This window comes from Candoia aspera, chromosome 3 (genome assembly GCF_035149785.1).
Source record: "Candoia aspera isolate rCanAsp1 chromosome 3, rCanAsp1.hap2, whole genome shotgun sequence".
Lineage (NCBI taxonomy): Eukaryota > Metazoa > Chordata > Lepidosauria > Squamata > Boidae > Candoia > Candoia aspera.
This window is the reverse complement of record NC_086155.1, coordinates 123,802,070-123,815,828: the sequence shown is the minus strand read 5'-3', so window position 1 is coordinate 123,815,828 and position 13,759 is coordinate 123,802,070. Positions and strand designations below refer to the sequence as shown.

Below are 13,759 nucleotides of genomic sequence, written 5' to 3'. Positions count from 1 at the left end.
GCAGATGCCCTTGTGCCCTCAAGTTAGCTGACATAAATGATGTTAGCCAAATGATGCTTTACATCACCATTCATGTTGTTGGCATTTCAGGTGATCATGGTAGATGCTATTCCAGGACTCATTCATGCTATCAAAATGATCCACAGCATCTCACGCTATTACAACACTTCAGAGAAGATAACTTCCCTGTTTGTAAAGGCAAGTTATGCTGACTGTTCTTCAGAATTGGAGTTAGGCTATTATTGGCCATTTAAAACTGTACCGTAAATAATAATAATAATAATAATAATAATAATAATAATAATCTGAAGACCTGGTTCTGCTGCCTTGCTTGGGGTGGAGAGGGGAATAGAGCTACATGGGGATGGTTGTTATAGACCACTCCTCCCACACTTGGACTGTTTTAGATGCTTCACCGCTTGGATTTTTTTATTCTTTATTCTTTATTTCTATTTATAGTATTTTTTTACTGTATTTTACTTTTTGTATTATTGTGATGGTTTTAATCGATTGTTGTAAACCGCCCAGAGGCCTCCGACGAGAGGAGATGGGTGGGGATAAATTAGACAAATAAATAGATAAATAAATAAATAATAATAATAATATAAACTTGTATGCTGCCCGACTCCCAACAACTCTGGGCACCTATCCATCTTAGGCAATACAAACTTTCCTTCAGTATCAAAATGTAATTTTTGAAATAGATAGAAAACAAAAAGTTAAGTAATAAAAAATAAGATCTGTTGAACCCTGAAATGGAGATCATTGATAAACCATTTGGACTGACTATTAGGCTGGATGAAATTTATCATTTATTTATCAAATCAAATTTTGCCACCACCCATCTCCCCCCAAAGAGGGGACTCTGGGCAGTTTACAACCAGGATAAATCATTAAAATACCATAAAAATATAAATAAAAATATAATATTCAATAAATACAGTATGAAATCCAGATGACAATGCTAGTTGGAAAATTGCTTACATATGTCTAAGAGGCCATTTAGGGTGCTAACCATCTCCAGGAGTGATTACTCCCCCTCCTGCCCCAAGTGAGGTGGCAAAACCAGGTTTTTAGTTGTTTATGAAAAGCCACAAGAGATGGGATCTGCCGTATCTCTGGGGGAAGAACGTTCCAAAGGCGTGCTTCCTGGACCCTGCCAGATGGAACTCTCTTACAGACGGGGTCCGTGACATGCCCTCTCTGCATGATTGGGTGGGATGGGTGGATGTAATGGGGATGATGTGGTTCCTCAGGTAGCCTGGCCCCATGCCATGTAGGGTTTTAAAGGTAATAACCAACATCTTGAATTGCACCTGAAAGCAAACCTGCACCCAATGCAGCTCATGAAGCAGTGGTGTAATATCTGTCGATCTAGGGGCACCAATGATTGCTCACGCGGCCGCATTTTGGACCAGCTGTAGCTTCCGGATACTCTTCAAGGGTAGCCCAATGTAGAGTGCATTACAGTAGAGATGACCAGGGCATGAGTGACTGTGTGAAAGGCCTCCTGGTCCAGGAAAGGGCATAACTGGCGCACAACATGAAGTTGTGTAAGGCCCTCCTGGTCACGACTGCCACCTGCTGTTCGAGCAGGAGTCGTGAGTCCAGTAGGACCCCCAAGTTCCGCACCAGATCTGTCTGGGGCAGTGCAAACCCATCCAGAAGCAAAGATGTTAAATTCCCAGATACCGGATGATTGGCTTATCATTACATTATACCCCCATAGAACTAGACATATTGATCTGAGGTCATCCACATTGTTCTTACCTTATTTTACAAAATCTTTGTTGCACCTAATTTTTCCAAACAGCTGGGTGGGGAAGAATAACAGGCTACATTAATTGCAGGCAGGGAACTAAAGGAAAATCTACAATGGAAAGTTAACAGGGAAACTCAGCAGCTGATCCAGTATGACCAGTAGTGAGTTTTGTGGAATTGTAGTTTAGCAACACCTGAAAGACTGCAAGGTATCCACTGCTGATATAGCTGTCTGGCTCTAAGAAAAAATGGGCCTCAACCTGCTTTGTTCCACACAAGTTTCTTGAAACAAAGTCTATTGTTACTTGCAGGTTACAAATCAAATGATAACAGCATGCAAAGCATATATTACTAATAACAACACTGCCACCATCTGGGATCAACCGCAAGATGTAGTTTTGGAAAAAATACAAGCTGCTATAAGACTTAAGCAGGTAATCTTTACCCTTGTTAGAAGACGGAAGCAGTAAATACAACTTTCCTGCTTGAGCCAGAATTGGGGAAGGATTTAGTTTCCCAAAGCAGTATTTGATCTGAATTTCACTAGGGAAAATACCTTTTAAGAGCTTTTCTGATTTAAAACAAGAATAATTTAATGTAGCAAAGTCACATAGGATAAGTCCTTAGGAATATTAAGAACAAGGTTGCAATTAATACTTAGTTCCATTTATCTCTGTCTTGGTTCATGTTGATAAGGAGTACCAAAACTGTTTTCACAAGACCAAACAGAAATTGGAAGAGAATCCAGCTGAACGGCAGTTTGATTTTAGCGAGATGTACATCTTCGGAAAATTTGAAACTTTCCATCGCCGCCTACTTAAGATTATACACATCTTTGATGTTATCACAACTTACTCAATTTTACAAGTCTCCAAGATGGAAGGACTAGAAGTGATGGCAACTAAGTATCAGGTATGCAGTGATTTTTGTCAATAGTAGTTGAGCCCTGAAGAACAGACAATTTTTTGGCCTCCAAATATTTTGGACTATAAGCCATAGAATTTGGGCCACTGGCCGTAATAATGGTGGTGGTGGGGTCTATGGCAGTTCTAGTGTGAAATTTATTTGTTTGTTTGTTTTTATTTATTTCTCAAATTTATACTACTGCCCATCTCCCCCCAAAGAGGGACTCTGAGCGGTTTACAATAAATTAGTCAGTTAAAAATGAAAAACAGCAATCATAATAAAACATAATATAATACAATACAAAATAAAAATGAAGATAAGGGATAAAAAACCAGATGGCTACAAAAGATCACAAATTCAGCGGGAGCACTCAGATGATTGCCTAGGGAAAGTTTATTGGAGATAGAAAAGACTCTTTCTGTTCCATGCTGGATTAGGAATTCTAATTCTAAGGACTACCTCAACTGAACTGTTTCAGAGCTTGCACATCATACTATGCCATGATATTTGCTTGTTCCTCACTTAGCATGATGTGAATTCAGCCACTGTTGTTTGTAAACCATGATGAATGTTTAACAGCTGAGAAACAGGCCACTATGACTTTTTCAGCAAGCCGTATTAAAACAGACTGTGATTTAACGTGAGGTATGAACCCAGCCACTGTGACAGCTGCTTCATTACTCTCTGCTTTAAAGGTCGCCACCTGAGTTGGCAGTGTGTGTCGGATGTCTAAGATGAGCAACTTCCCCAAGCTGAGTGTCGAGTTAATAAGTAAAACAGTTTCCCTATTGAATTGGTTTCAAATTTTGGTAGCCCTGCAGAAGCAGCTCTTAATGACTTCCTGCAACTTAAGTTCTTGTGTTTCCAGTCAACATAGTAGCTCGTGTGTGTGTGTGTGTGTGTGTGTGTCTGTGCACGCGTGCCTTCGAGCCAGCGTTGACTCCTGGTGATTACCTGGACAAGTCCCTGCAGTTTTCTTGGCAAAATTTCAGAAGTGGTTTGCCACTGCCTCCTTCCTAGGGCTGACAGAGAGTGACTGGCTCAAGGTCACCCAGGTAGCTTCACATCTAAGGCAAGACTAGAACTCACAGTGTCACAGTTTCTAGCCCGATGCCTCAACCACTACATCAAACTGGCTTTCCAGTAATTCATGACCAGGAAGTTTATTGGATTTCCTGTTTGCCTGCACCCATCATGGAAGCATTGACTGTAGCTTGATAATAGATTCTTATGCTCTGTGCATTTAAAAAATATTATGCTGGCAATGGGAAATACACAGACATGATTATTGACTGTGGTGCTGTTACCTGTACAATTTAGTTCATGGCTGCTGATACAATGCTGTTCCTTTAGTTCCCCCAGTAGGCAAGTGATCTAACTGCTTGCCCTTACCTCTCTGGTGACAATACCATCATTTTATTTTCAATGCTAGCAAATTTGAGCATATTGAGGTAGAACTCTGGGTAGCACTGCTCTCTGGCCATATCCCGTATTATTACTGACTGCAAAACTGAAAGAATGGCAATAGTAATTGTGACCTAAAACTCTTCTTTCTGTTTAGCTTTATATGGGACAATGTCAGTGGCTTCATTTTGCAGGGAAAAGAATTCTGTCTCTGTGGTTAGAAGTAATACAGAAACACAGAATTTGCAGAGATGGCAAAATTAACTCGATTAGGGAGAAGACAATAACTACATTTGTCAGGGATTGGAAACCCTTTAAGGACTTTTTGCTGAAAATGGGAAAAAAGGAACTTGTAATTTATGGGTTTGACAATTAGGGTAGAATATGGAAAGAAGGAAACCACAATATAATTATATAGAGAGAGTAATAAATATAAATGCATTTATAACTGCTGTAAAGAAGATAAGAAGCCGCTTTTTTCTTTTCTTTTCTTTTTTCCTTTCTTCTTTCTTTCTTGTTTACTTATCACTTTTCTTTACTTCTCTTTTTCTTCTTTAAATTTGTATTATTTTTACTCTGTAAAAAATTTCTTCAATAAAAATTAATACTAAAAAAAAAGAGAAGTAATACAGAAAAAAACACATACACCACAATTTAGTGTCCCAGTAAGAACAAGGTCTATAATGAGGCTGAAACTTCAAGATCGTGGCCTGATTGCTATGAACTTAAATTAGCTAGGACTATGCATACTTCAAAAATGAGGCTGAAGAATTGTTTTGACTTGTGTAAACATAGCACCCCCTTGTTATTCATTGAAAAAAGCCTGCTATTTTTTCAAACCTCTGCACAACCTAGAAAAAAGATGTGGCTGCTTTAAGAAGTCATCTAATATGATTCTTAAAGTAGCTGTGTTATTTTCAGACTCATGCAGAAACCTGAAAAAAAGACATTGTTGCTTGAATTTGCGGCAGAGAGGTGTTGCGCTGGTGTGAGTTCCAAAACACTTACTCCATATCATTCTCAAAGTGTGTGTAAATTATTGGCATTTTCATATTTGCATTTTATCAATTCAGCTTTCATAACTTTCCCCAGAGAATTGTGGAAATGAATGTTTTGATGTTATAAGGGATCCTGAGCTTTCACAGTTGCTGAATATTAATATAGTAAAATGTCTTTTACGTGTGCAGACTGCAGCAATGAAGGATCAATGGGAGGTAATTCATGATAGGGCTATTAATGCTGTGATTTGTGGTGGTGAAAATGACTTCTGTTTTTTCTATATATTTTCTGTGAAGAGCATTTTCATTGTACCAGAGTGTGTAACATGGATGTGTTGTTCATTTGCATGAACACTTATTTTCCTTGGAAAAAATGAATTGTGTTTGAGGAAGGAGAACTCACTGGGTTGCAAAACATTACCTTGTAATGGATGCAAATATAGTCTTCACATTATAACTTGCTATTCTGTAAACTTAATATGTGCTTGGTTATTTTTCATTCTCTGTCAGTAACGAATGAATGAATGAATATATATTCTTTATTATAAGCATAAGAAATGATGAGAATAATATAACCTTTCAAATATTCATATTCCCAATTGCATTTAGAGTATTGTTGCCACTATAAAGAAAAAACAGTACAATTTCTTAGATCAGAGGAAAACTGATTTTGACCAGGACTATGAAGAGTTTTGCAAGCAAACAAATGAACTACATGTAGGTTTGGTTCTTCCCAATTGTATAGTTTTTAAAATTGTTAATAATAAATATTCTTTTTGGCTTGGTTAATTCATTAAATTTTAGATAGCAAAACCTCATTTTAGTGGACCACATGGGGGGAGGAAATGACCATTACTCCCAAATGTCTAATATATACAGAAGTGCATTATTGCAGTGATTTTCTTCAATTTCATGTCCTATGATGATGACATAAATCACCACAGATGTCATAAAATTAAGGTAAAATTTACATACATTTAACTCACTTCTCCAGACAACTTGGGATACAGCAGACTTGTCCGTTATTTCAGAGGAATGCTGAGATAGAAATCTAGTCCTTTACATAAGAAATCCACTAAATGGAGGTCTGTTAAATCTAGGTTTTGCTGTATTTCCTACATCATGTATGTTGTGGGTTTAGACTGAAAAGTGCTTTAGTTTATATAGAATTGAACTCTATATAATTCTATTATATAGAACTATATTGTATTGTATTATACTGTATGTGTGAGTGTGTGTGTGTCTGTGTATATATATATATATATATATATATATATAATATAAAATGTATAGAATTATATTGTATTATGTTTTAAAGTATTATAGTTCTATATAAACTGAAGTATTATATAGGATTTCTAATCTTGGCGTGAATATTGCATCTTGCACAATTTCAAAATGGTATAGGAAGGTAATGCCCTATATAATTTCTGGATGAAATTATACACTGGAGCTAGGGTGTGTCTTTTCTATGCGATATCTCATCTTCCCTCTCTGTTCAGTCCACCAAAGTAGTACTTCACTCTTACCTAGAATTTAATGACAAACATATATTTTATATGGAAGAAATGGGAAGAGGAGGACATAGCTGGAGATACAGCATTTTGAGGGAACTTCATTCTTAATTATGCCTTATGTTCCATGTGGTAGACTGGCTTGGAAAAAAAAAACTTACTTTGGTTACTGAGCAGTACATGAGTGAACCTATCCATTTTGAACTGGTTTCACCCACTTCTGGCATGTAGTCTTCAGAACAGTAATCACAAAAAAAATGTTGCAGCCCCTAGATTCTCTCTTTGCCTGTGCCATAAAGGTTCTCCAGTTTGACTGGTTCCTTTCTTGGTTACAGTTGTACAAGAATGTATTAGGATCTTGGGAACTGTGTTCAAACAACAAACTAGGTACAGACAGTCCTTGACTTACAACCATTCATTTAGCAGCCGAAGTTACAACTGCACTGTAAAAAGTGACATATGATTGGTCCTCGCACTTACGACCATCAGAACATTCTTGCAGTCACATGATCAAAATTCAGTTGCTTTGCAACTGGCATGTATTTATGATGGTCGCAGAATCCCAGAGTCACATGATTGACATTTGTGACCTTCCCAGCTGCTTCCGACAAGCAAAGTCAATGGGGGAAGCCGGATTTGCTTAACGACCACATGATTCACTTAATGACTGTGGCAAAGTAAAATTGGGCATGACTCACTTAACGGCCGCCTTACTTAGTGACAGAAGTTCCAATCCCAATTGTGGTCATAAGTCAAGGACTTCCTGTATAAGCAGCTGAGCTCCTGGAGATGGGAAATAAATGTAATAATAATAATTGCTTAGGTTTGGCTTAGTATGTTATGTGAACAAAGTCATTGTGCTCTGCACCATAGTTTAGGACTTCATAGTTTGTGTGAGTTGTCTTTTATTCAGTAAATCGTGGGTATCTGAGTTATAAATTTAGTGAATGTGCTTATCAACATTCTCTATCCTTTTGTTTCCTTTTTACAGCACGAATTACAGACGTTTATGGACACTACCTTTGAAAAGATTTTGAACACTGAAAGAGCTCTTGATATGCTGAAGAAATTTGAAAGGTTTAAATAATAATGACTTTTTACTTGGAATAATCTGAAATAATAACAGACCAATGTACTTTGATAGTCGTCTTTTGTTTTTGAATGAAATTTAGAAAAAAATTGCTTTTAGTCAATAAAGCATGTATTTCTATGGCATATAGAAAGGGTTTTTTTTTATTATTATTAAAAAAAACCCCAGCAGCAGAAACAGTAAAGTCCAGTTTTCTCAGTTTGTGAAATAGGTGCATTCAGTGTGTGACCTAAAGTTCTCTCTCTCTGAAGTTTTCTAGTGCTGGAAGAATGGTATCATTTCTCTGTTCAGAAACAAATACCGTTGATCATGTCTGGTACTAGCTGGTCATATAATATAAATGGCTAATTTATCTCTAGATATTTTATTATTATAGTTGAGTCTAAGCATATTACTGACTAAGATAGGTGACACAATGTCTAATATCATTACATGCAAGCAGAATTTGTTAACTTCTACTTATGCTTGAAACTGTGCTTTATTTTCCTTTTGCAGTTTTTATTATGTAATAATTTTATTATTACTTATTTAAACAATGCTGGCCTTGTCTGTTCTAGAAGTATGACTAGAAGCAGGAGCATCTGCTGAATCTAGGGGCCCTGTCAATTAAAAAAAAAGTGTTAAAATAATAACATACAAAAGAAAAAAGGCTACACTGAATAGGGTTTCCAACTTTACTGGAAGTATTTGAACCAGGAAGCAGCTCTTTCAAGCATAAAAGAGTAGGCAATTGCTCCTGTTAAGACTATTTTTTCTACAGTGTAAATGGCTAGGAAGTGGATTGTTGCTGAGTTTTGGAGTTTGGTAATGTTGTAATGTTCTTTTTATTTTACTTTTACATTACAGTACTATAAGCTGCTCAGAGCCTTTTGGAATTCAGTGCCATATACATTACAGTACATAAATAAATAAATATTTTGTAAGGGTCACAGAATCCTGGTGAATTCAGAACCATTTTGAACTCAAATGACTTTTAGAACTTGAAGTATTTTGACTTGGAAATCTTTTGACACTTCTACTTAAAATGTACATGGCAAAATGTGGTTTGATACATATTTATGTATGTATGTATGTATGTATTTATTTTCTATCTCGACTTTTATTATTTTTATAAATAACTCAAGGCGGCAAACATGCCTAATACTCCTTCCTCCTCCTATTTTCCCTACAACAACAACCCTGTGAGGTGAGTTGGGCTGAGAGAGAGTGACTGGCCCAAGGTCACCTAGCTGGCTTTCATGCCTCAGGTGGGACTAGAACTCACAGTCTCCTGGTTTCTAGCCTGTTGCCTTAACCACTAGACCAAACTGGCTCTCATACATATCACATTTTAACATACAAATCAAATCAACTTTGTTCTTAGTTATACACTGACCTAGATTTGTTCACTTCTGTTTGACATATCAATGGTATGGTTTGATGGTTCTGTGGGACTGATGAGTAAGTCAATATATTGCTTTAGGAAGCCAAATAATCTTTGCTGTCTCTTCAGAATAATTCACTGAAAAATAAATAATGCACTGAACTTCTACCTTTGTAAATCTCTGATGATGATATTTCTTCTTCATAGGCTTGGAATCCCTAATCTTGGCATTGCTGACAAGTATCAGATCATCCTACAAAACTATGATCATGACATTGAGATGGTCTCTAAGCTGTATTCAAAACACAAGAATGATCCTCCACTAGCTCGTAATCTTCCTCCCATGGCTGGTAAGATCTTGTGGGCGCGGCAACTGTTTCACAGAATCCAGGAACCCATGAATCTCTTTCAAAAACATTCCACAGTTCTACAGACAGAAGAAGCAAAGCCCATAATCCGCAACTATAACAGAGTAGCTAAAGTCCTTCTGGAGTTTGAGATAGTCTACCACAGAGGATGGCTTCAACAGGTACTATAATGTGCTGCATATTTTTATAATGAATTTTGTGGAATGTCTTGCTATTAATATAATTTGATGCTAATGTGAATTCAGTGTAATTCTTTTTAAGGATCATACCTGGGCCTGTAGCAGCAACAGTACATGTATGACATATTAAAACAATATGATCAATTTGCCGTGCTATAGTAACTAGGATATTGAATTAGTGTCCACCAGTTTCGTTGGCACAAGCTCAATTAGAATATCATGGAAAGTTCTACACAGCTGGAAGAGCTGGGGTAGATCACTGTTTATGTCGGAAAAAGTCAAATGCTTATGTCTGGCTGTACCTGTTTACTAGTTCTCTGAAACTCTTGGCATCAGTCTGTAGTAATCTGCCATTTGATGAGGCTAACACTTGTTATTTCTAGGTTCAGCTAATTAAAGCAGGACTTCAGGCATCATTACTGGTGAAGGCTCCAGAGACTGGAGAAATATTTGTGAATTTTGATCCCGAGATTCTCACCTTAATCAGGGAAACAAAGTGCATGGCACGCATGGGGCTAGGAATCCCACCATTGGCCATTGCTATTCAAGACAAGCATGACTCCTACAAACAGAATTTCAATAAGCTACAGGTATTCTTGTACTGTTACAGATAAATACCATGAAACAAACTTTTAAAGGCTTTATTTTTAAAAAAAGTTGGCTGAGTTATTTTCTAATTTCTTTAAATAGTTGTGTAATATTTGCTGCTAAACATACCCATAAAAAGCTAATTTAGGTCAGGCTTTCTAACCAGTGAGACTGAGATATGACTCAAATATAAAGGTGAATAAATTATGGCTAAATTTGTTTCATTTCCTAACAAAAAAGGAAGTTTGCAAATGGTTCTCTTATTGCCAATCTGGTAGTCGTTAAAGCAAGCCTGCACACTTTATACTTCAGTGTGCTGAAAAACAGTCTTGATAACCCTGTTTTGCTTCTTCTTAATTTTCACATTGCAATACTTGATTGTTGTCCCATTTTCAGCATTTTTATTTTCAGTCACAGGTTAAGCTTCAAAATGTATCCCACAGAACATGACTAAGTGTTCTGCGTGAAACTGCAATTATACCTTCAGTTACAATTTAAGCTGGTCCTTTTTCAGATGATGTTGGCAGAATATAAGAGAGTAAAATCAAAAATCCAAGCCCCACTTCATGCTCTGATGGCTCCTCATGTGGCTAAAGTGGATGATTTGATCCAACCAGGAATAACTACACTGACCTGGACATCCCTGAATATTGAGACCTATTTACAGAATATTTTCAGTAAACTTGGTAAGTCTTTGTATATCGTCATATCTAATCTTCATGGTATATAGATAGGTCCAGTAGTGATGGCTGAAATTGCTGAAGATTGCCAAGTTTATCCTTTGCATGATTATTTTTGTTGTTCTCTCTAGTTTAGATTCTGGAAATAGACACTTTGATCTTCAGGAAGTAGGTACTTGTAGACAATTCGTCCTTTATGTTTCATTTTTCCCACTATAGAGGAATGCTACTGATATTCACTGATTCTTCTTGCACCAGAGTTCACATGATAAGGGATTGCTGTTGAGGCTGTAGCAAAGGAAATGTAAAGGATTTGATTTCCATGGGTGAAGAAATACATTTACAGATGCCTGGTCCTTGCCCTGTGGGGCCTTTTCATCCTTGTTGCACATTCAAGTGCACATTCTATTGCAGGAAAAGGCACCTGTGACTAGGTTTCTTTGAATTTGGCTTAGCCTCTAGTGAGAACACAGCAGTTGTGATTTGTAAAAAAAGGCTTAGTTTAAAGTAGCAAACTTGCTTTTGTGTTCTGCTTTTATTGGAAAGGCGGAAAGGGATAAAATGAAAGAAGATCCCTATATAAACAGCCTTGAGCTCTTCGAGGAAAGGCAGGATAAATAACCTAATAAATCAATAAATATGAAATCTTCCTCTGTTGTTTTCCTATATTAGTTTACAAATTGTTGGTCAGCGTTCAAAGTAATAAGACTCTGTGTCAACGCCTGCATTTTCTCATTCCATTAAGAATATATTAAGATAAAAGGTACACTCAGTTTTGAGCACCTTATAGAGAGTGATCCCATTTGAATGTTTTCTTTTGCCCTCTTGGCAATTTTGATGATAAATTTTGCTATCCTAGAAGGATGTCATTTAAAGATGGTGTGAAGGGCTGCCATGCTCTCCTAACATGAACATGCCTTCAGAGAGGGGCTTGACTATTAAACAGATTTTCTTGTTAACTAAATGTGTCCTTCTCATCGTTTTTCAAGATAACCTCGAGCTGCTACTTGATCGAGTAAATGACTTAATAGAATTTCGTATTAGTGCTGTTCTTCAAGAAATTAGTACTGTGCCCCTCTGCAGTCTTCCCGAAGATGATCCACTGACCTGTGAGCAATTCGTTCACATGACAAAGGTACAGTCCTATAGTTTCAGTTTTCATTTAATAGGGAACTGATCTATGTAATCAATCACAACCTTCATAGTGAAAGTTTGTTGTTGTTGTTTATTCGTTTAGTCGCTTCCGACTCTTTGTGACTTCATGGACCAGCCCACGCCAGAGCTTCCTGTTGGTCGTCAACACCCCCAGCTCCCCCAGGGACAAGTCCGTCACCTCTAGAATATCATCCATCCACCTTGCCCTTGGTCGGCCCCTCTTCCTTTTGCCTTCCACTCTCCCTAGCATCAGCATCTTCTCCAGGGTGTCCTGTCTTCTCATTATGTGGCCAAAGTATTTCAGTTTTGCCTTCAATATCATTCCCTCAAGTGAGCAGTCTGGCTTTATTTCCTGGAGTATGGACTGGTTTGCTCTTCTTGCAGTCCAAGGAACTCTCAGAATTTTCCTCCAACACCACAGTTCAAAAGCATCGATCTTCCTTCGCTCAGCCTTCCTTATGGTCCAGCTCTCGCAGCCATATGTTACTACGGGGAACACCATTGCTTTAACTATGTGGACCTTTGTTGTCAGTGTGATGTCTCTGCTCTTAACTATTTTATCAAGATTTGTCATTGCTCTTCTCCCAAGGATTAAGCGTCTTCTGATTTCCTGACTGCAGTCAGCATCTGCAGTAATCTTTGCGCCTAGAAGCACAAAGTCTTTCACTGCTTCTACATTTTCTCCCTCTATTTGCCAGTTATCAATCAAGCTGGTTGCCATAATCTTGGTTTTTTTGAGGTTTAGCTGCAAGCCATCTTTTGTACTTTCTTCTTTCACCTTCATCATAAGGCTCCTCAGTTCCTCTTCACTTTCATCCATCAAAGTGGTATCATCTGCATATCTGAGATTGTTAATGTTTCTTCCAGTGATTTTAACTCCAGCCTTGGATTCCTCAAGGCCAGCTTGTCGCATGGTGTATTCTGCGTACAAGTTGAATAGGTAGGGTGAGAGTATTCAACCCTGGCATGCTCCTTTCTCAATCTTAAACCAGTCCATTGTTCCATGGTCTGTTCTTACTGTTGCTACTTGGTCGTTATACAGATTCTTCAGGAGGCAGACAAGATGACTTGTTATCCCCATACCACTAAGAACTTGCCACAATTTGTTATGGTCCACACAGTCAAAGGCTTCAGAAGAGTCAATAAAACAGAAATAGGTGTTTTTCTGAAACTCCCTGGCTTTTTCCATTATCCAGCGGATATTGGCAATTTGGTCCCTAGTTCCTCTGCCTTTTCTAAACCCAGCTTGTACATCTGGCAATTCTCGCTCCATGAAGTACTGAAATCTACCTTGCAGGATCTTGAGCATTACCTTACTGGCATGTGAAATGAGTGCCACTGTTCGATAGTTTGAACAGTCTTTAGTGTTTCCCTTTTTTGGTATGGGGATATAAGTTGATTTTTTCCAATCTGATGGCCATTCCTGTTTTTTCCAAATTTGCTGGCATATAGCATGCATTACCTTGACAGCATCATCTTGCAAGATTTTGAACAGTTCAGCTGGGATGCCGTCGTCTCCTGCTGCCTTGTTATTAGCAATGCTTCTTAAGGCCCACTCAACCTCACTCTTCAGGATGTCTGGCTCTAGCTCACTGACCACACCGTCAAAGCTATCCCCGATATTGTTATCCTTCCTATACAGGTCTTCTGTATATTCTTGCCACCTTTTCTTGATCTCTTCTTCTTCTGTTAGGTCCTTGCCATCTTTGTTTTTGATCATACCCATTTTGTCCTGGAATTTACCTCCAATGTT

The 13,759-nt window shown here is 37.7% G+C and overlaps 1 protein-coding gene across 1 annotated transcript in view; it reads left to right on the top strand.

Moving 5' to 3' along the window:
* DNAH5 (dynein axonemal heavy chain 5) overlaps positions 1-13,759 on the top strand; it is a 188,125-nt gene that overhangs the window by 19,427 nt on the left and 154,939 nt on the right. Inside the window, exons 9-17 of the mRNA XM_063299935.1 lie at positions 91-198; positions 2,073-2,195; positions 2,458-2,673; positions 5,679-5,786; positions 7,575-7,660; positions 9,244-9,565; positions 9,967-10,173; positions 10,686-10,857; positions 11,841-11,986. Of these exons, the coding sequence (XP_063156005.1) occupies positions 91-198; positions 2,073-2,195; positions 2,458-2,673; positions 5,679-5,786; positions 7,575-7,660; positions 9,244-9,565; positions 9,967-10,173; positions 10,686-10,857; positions 11,841-11,986 (1,488 nt within the window). The remainder of the gene's footprint in view (positions 1-90; positions 199-2,072; positions 2,196-2,457; positions 2,674-5,678; positions 5,787-7,574; positions 7,661-9,243; positions 9,566-9,966; positions 10,174-10,685; positions 10,858-11,840; positions 11,987-13,759) is intronic.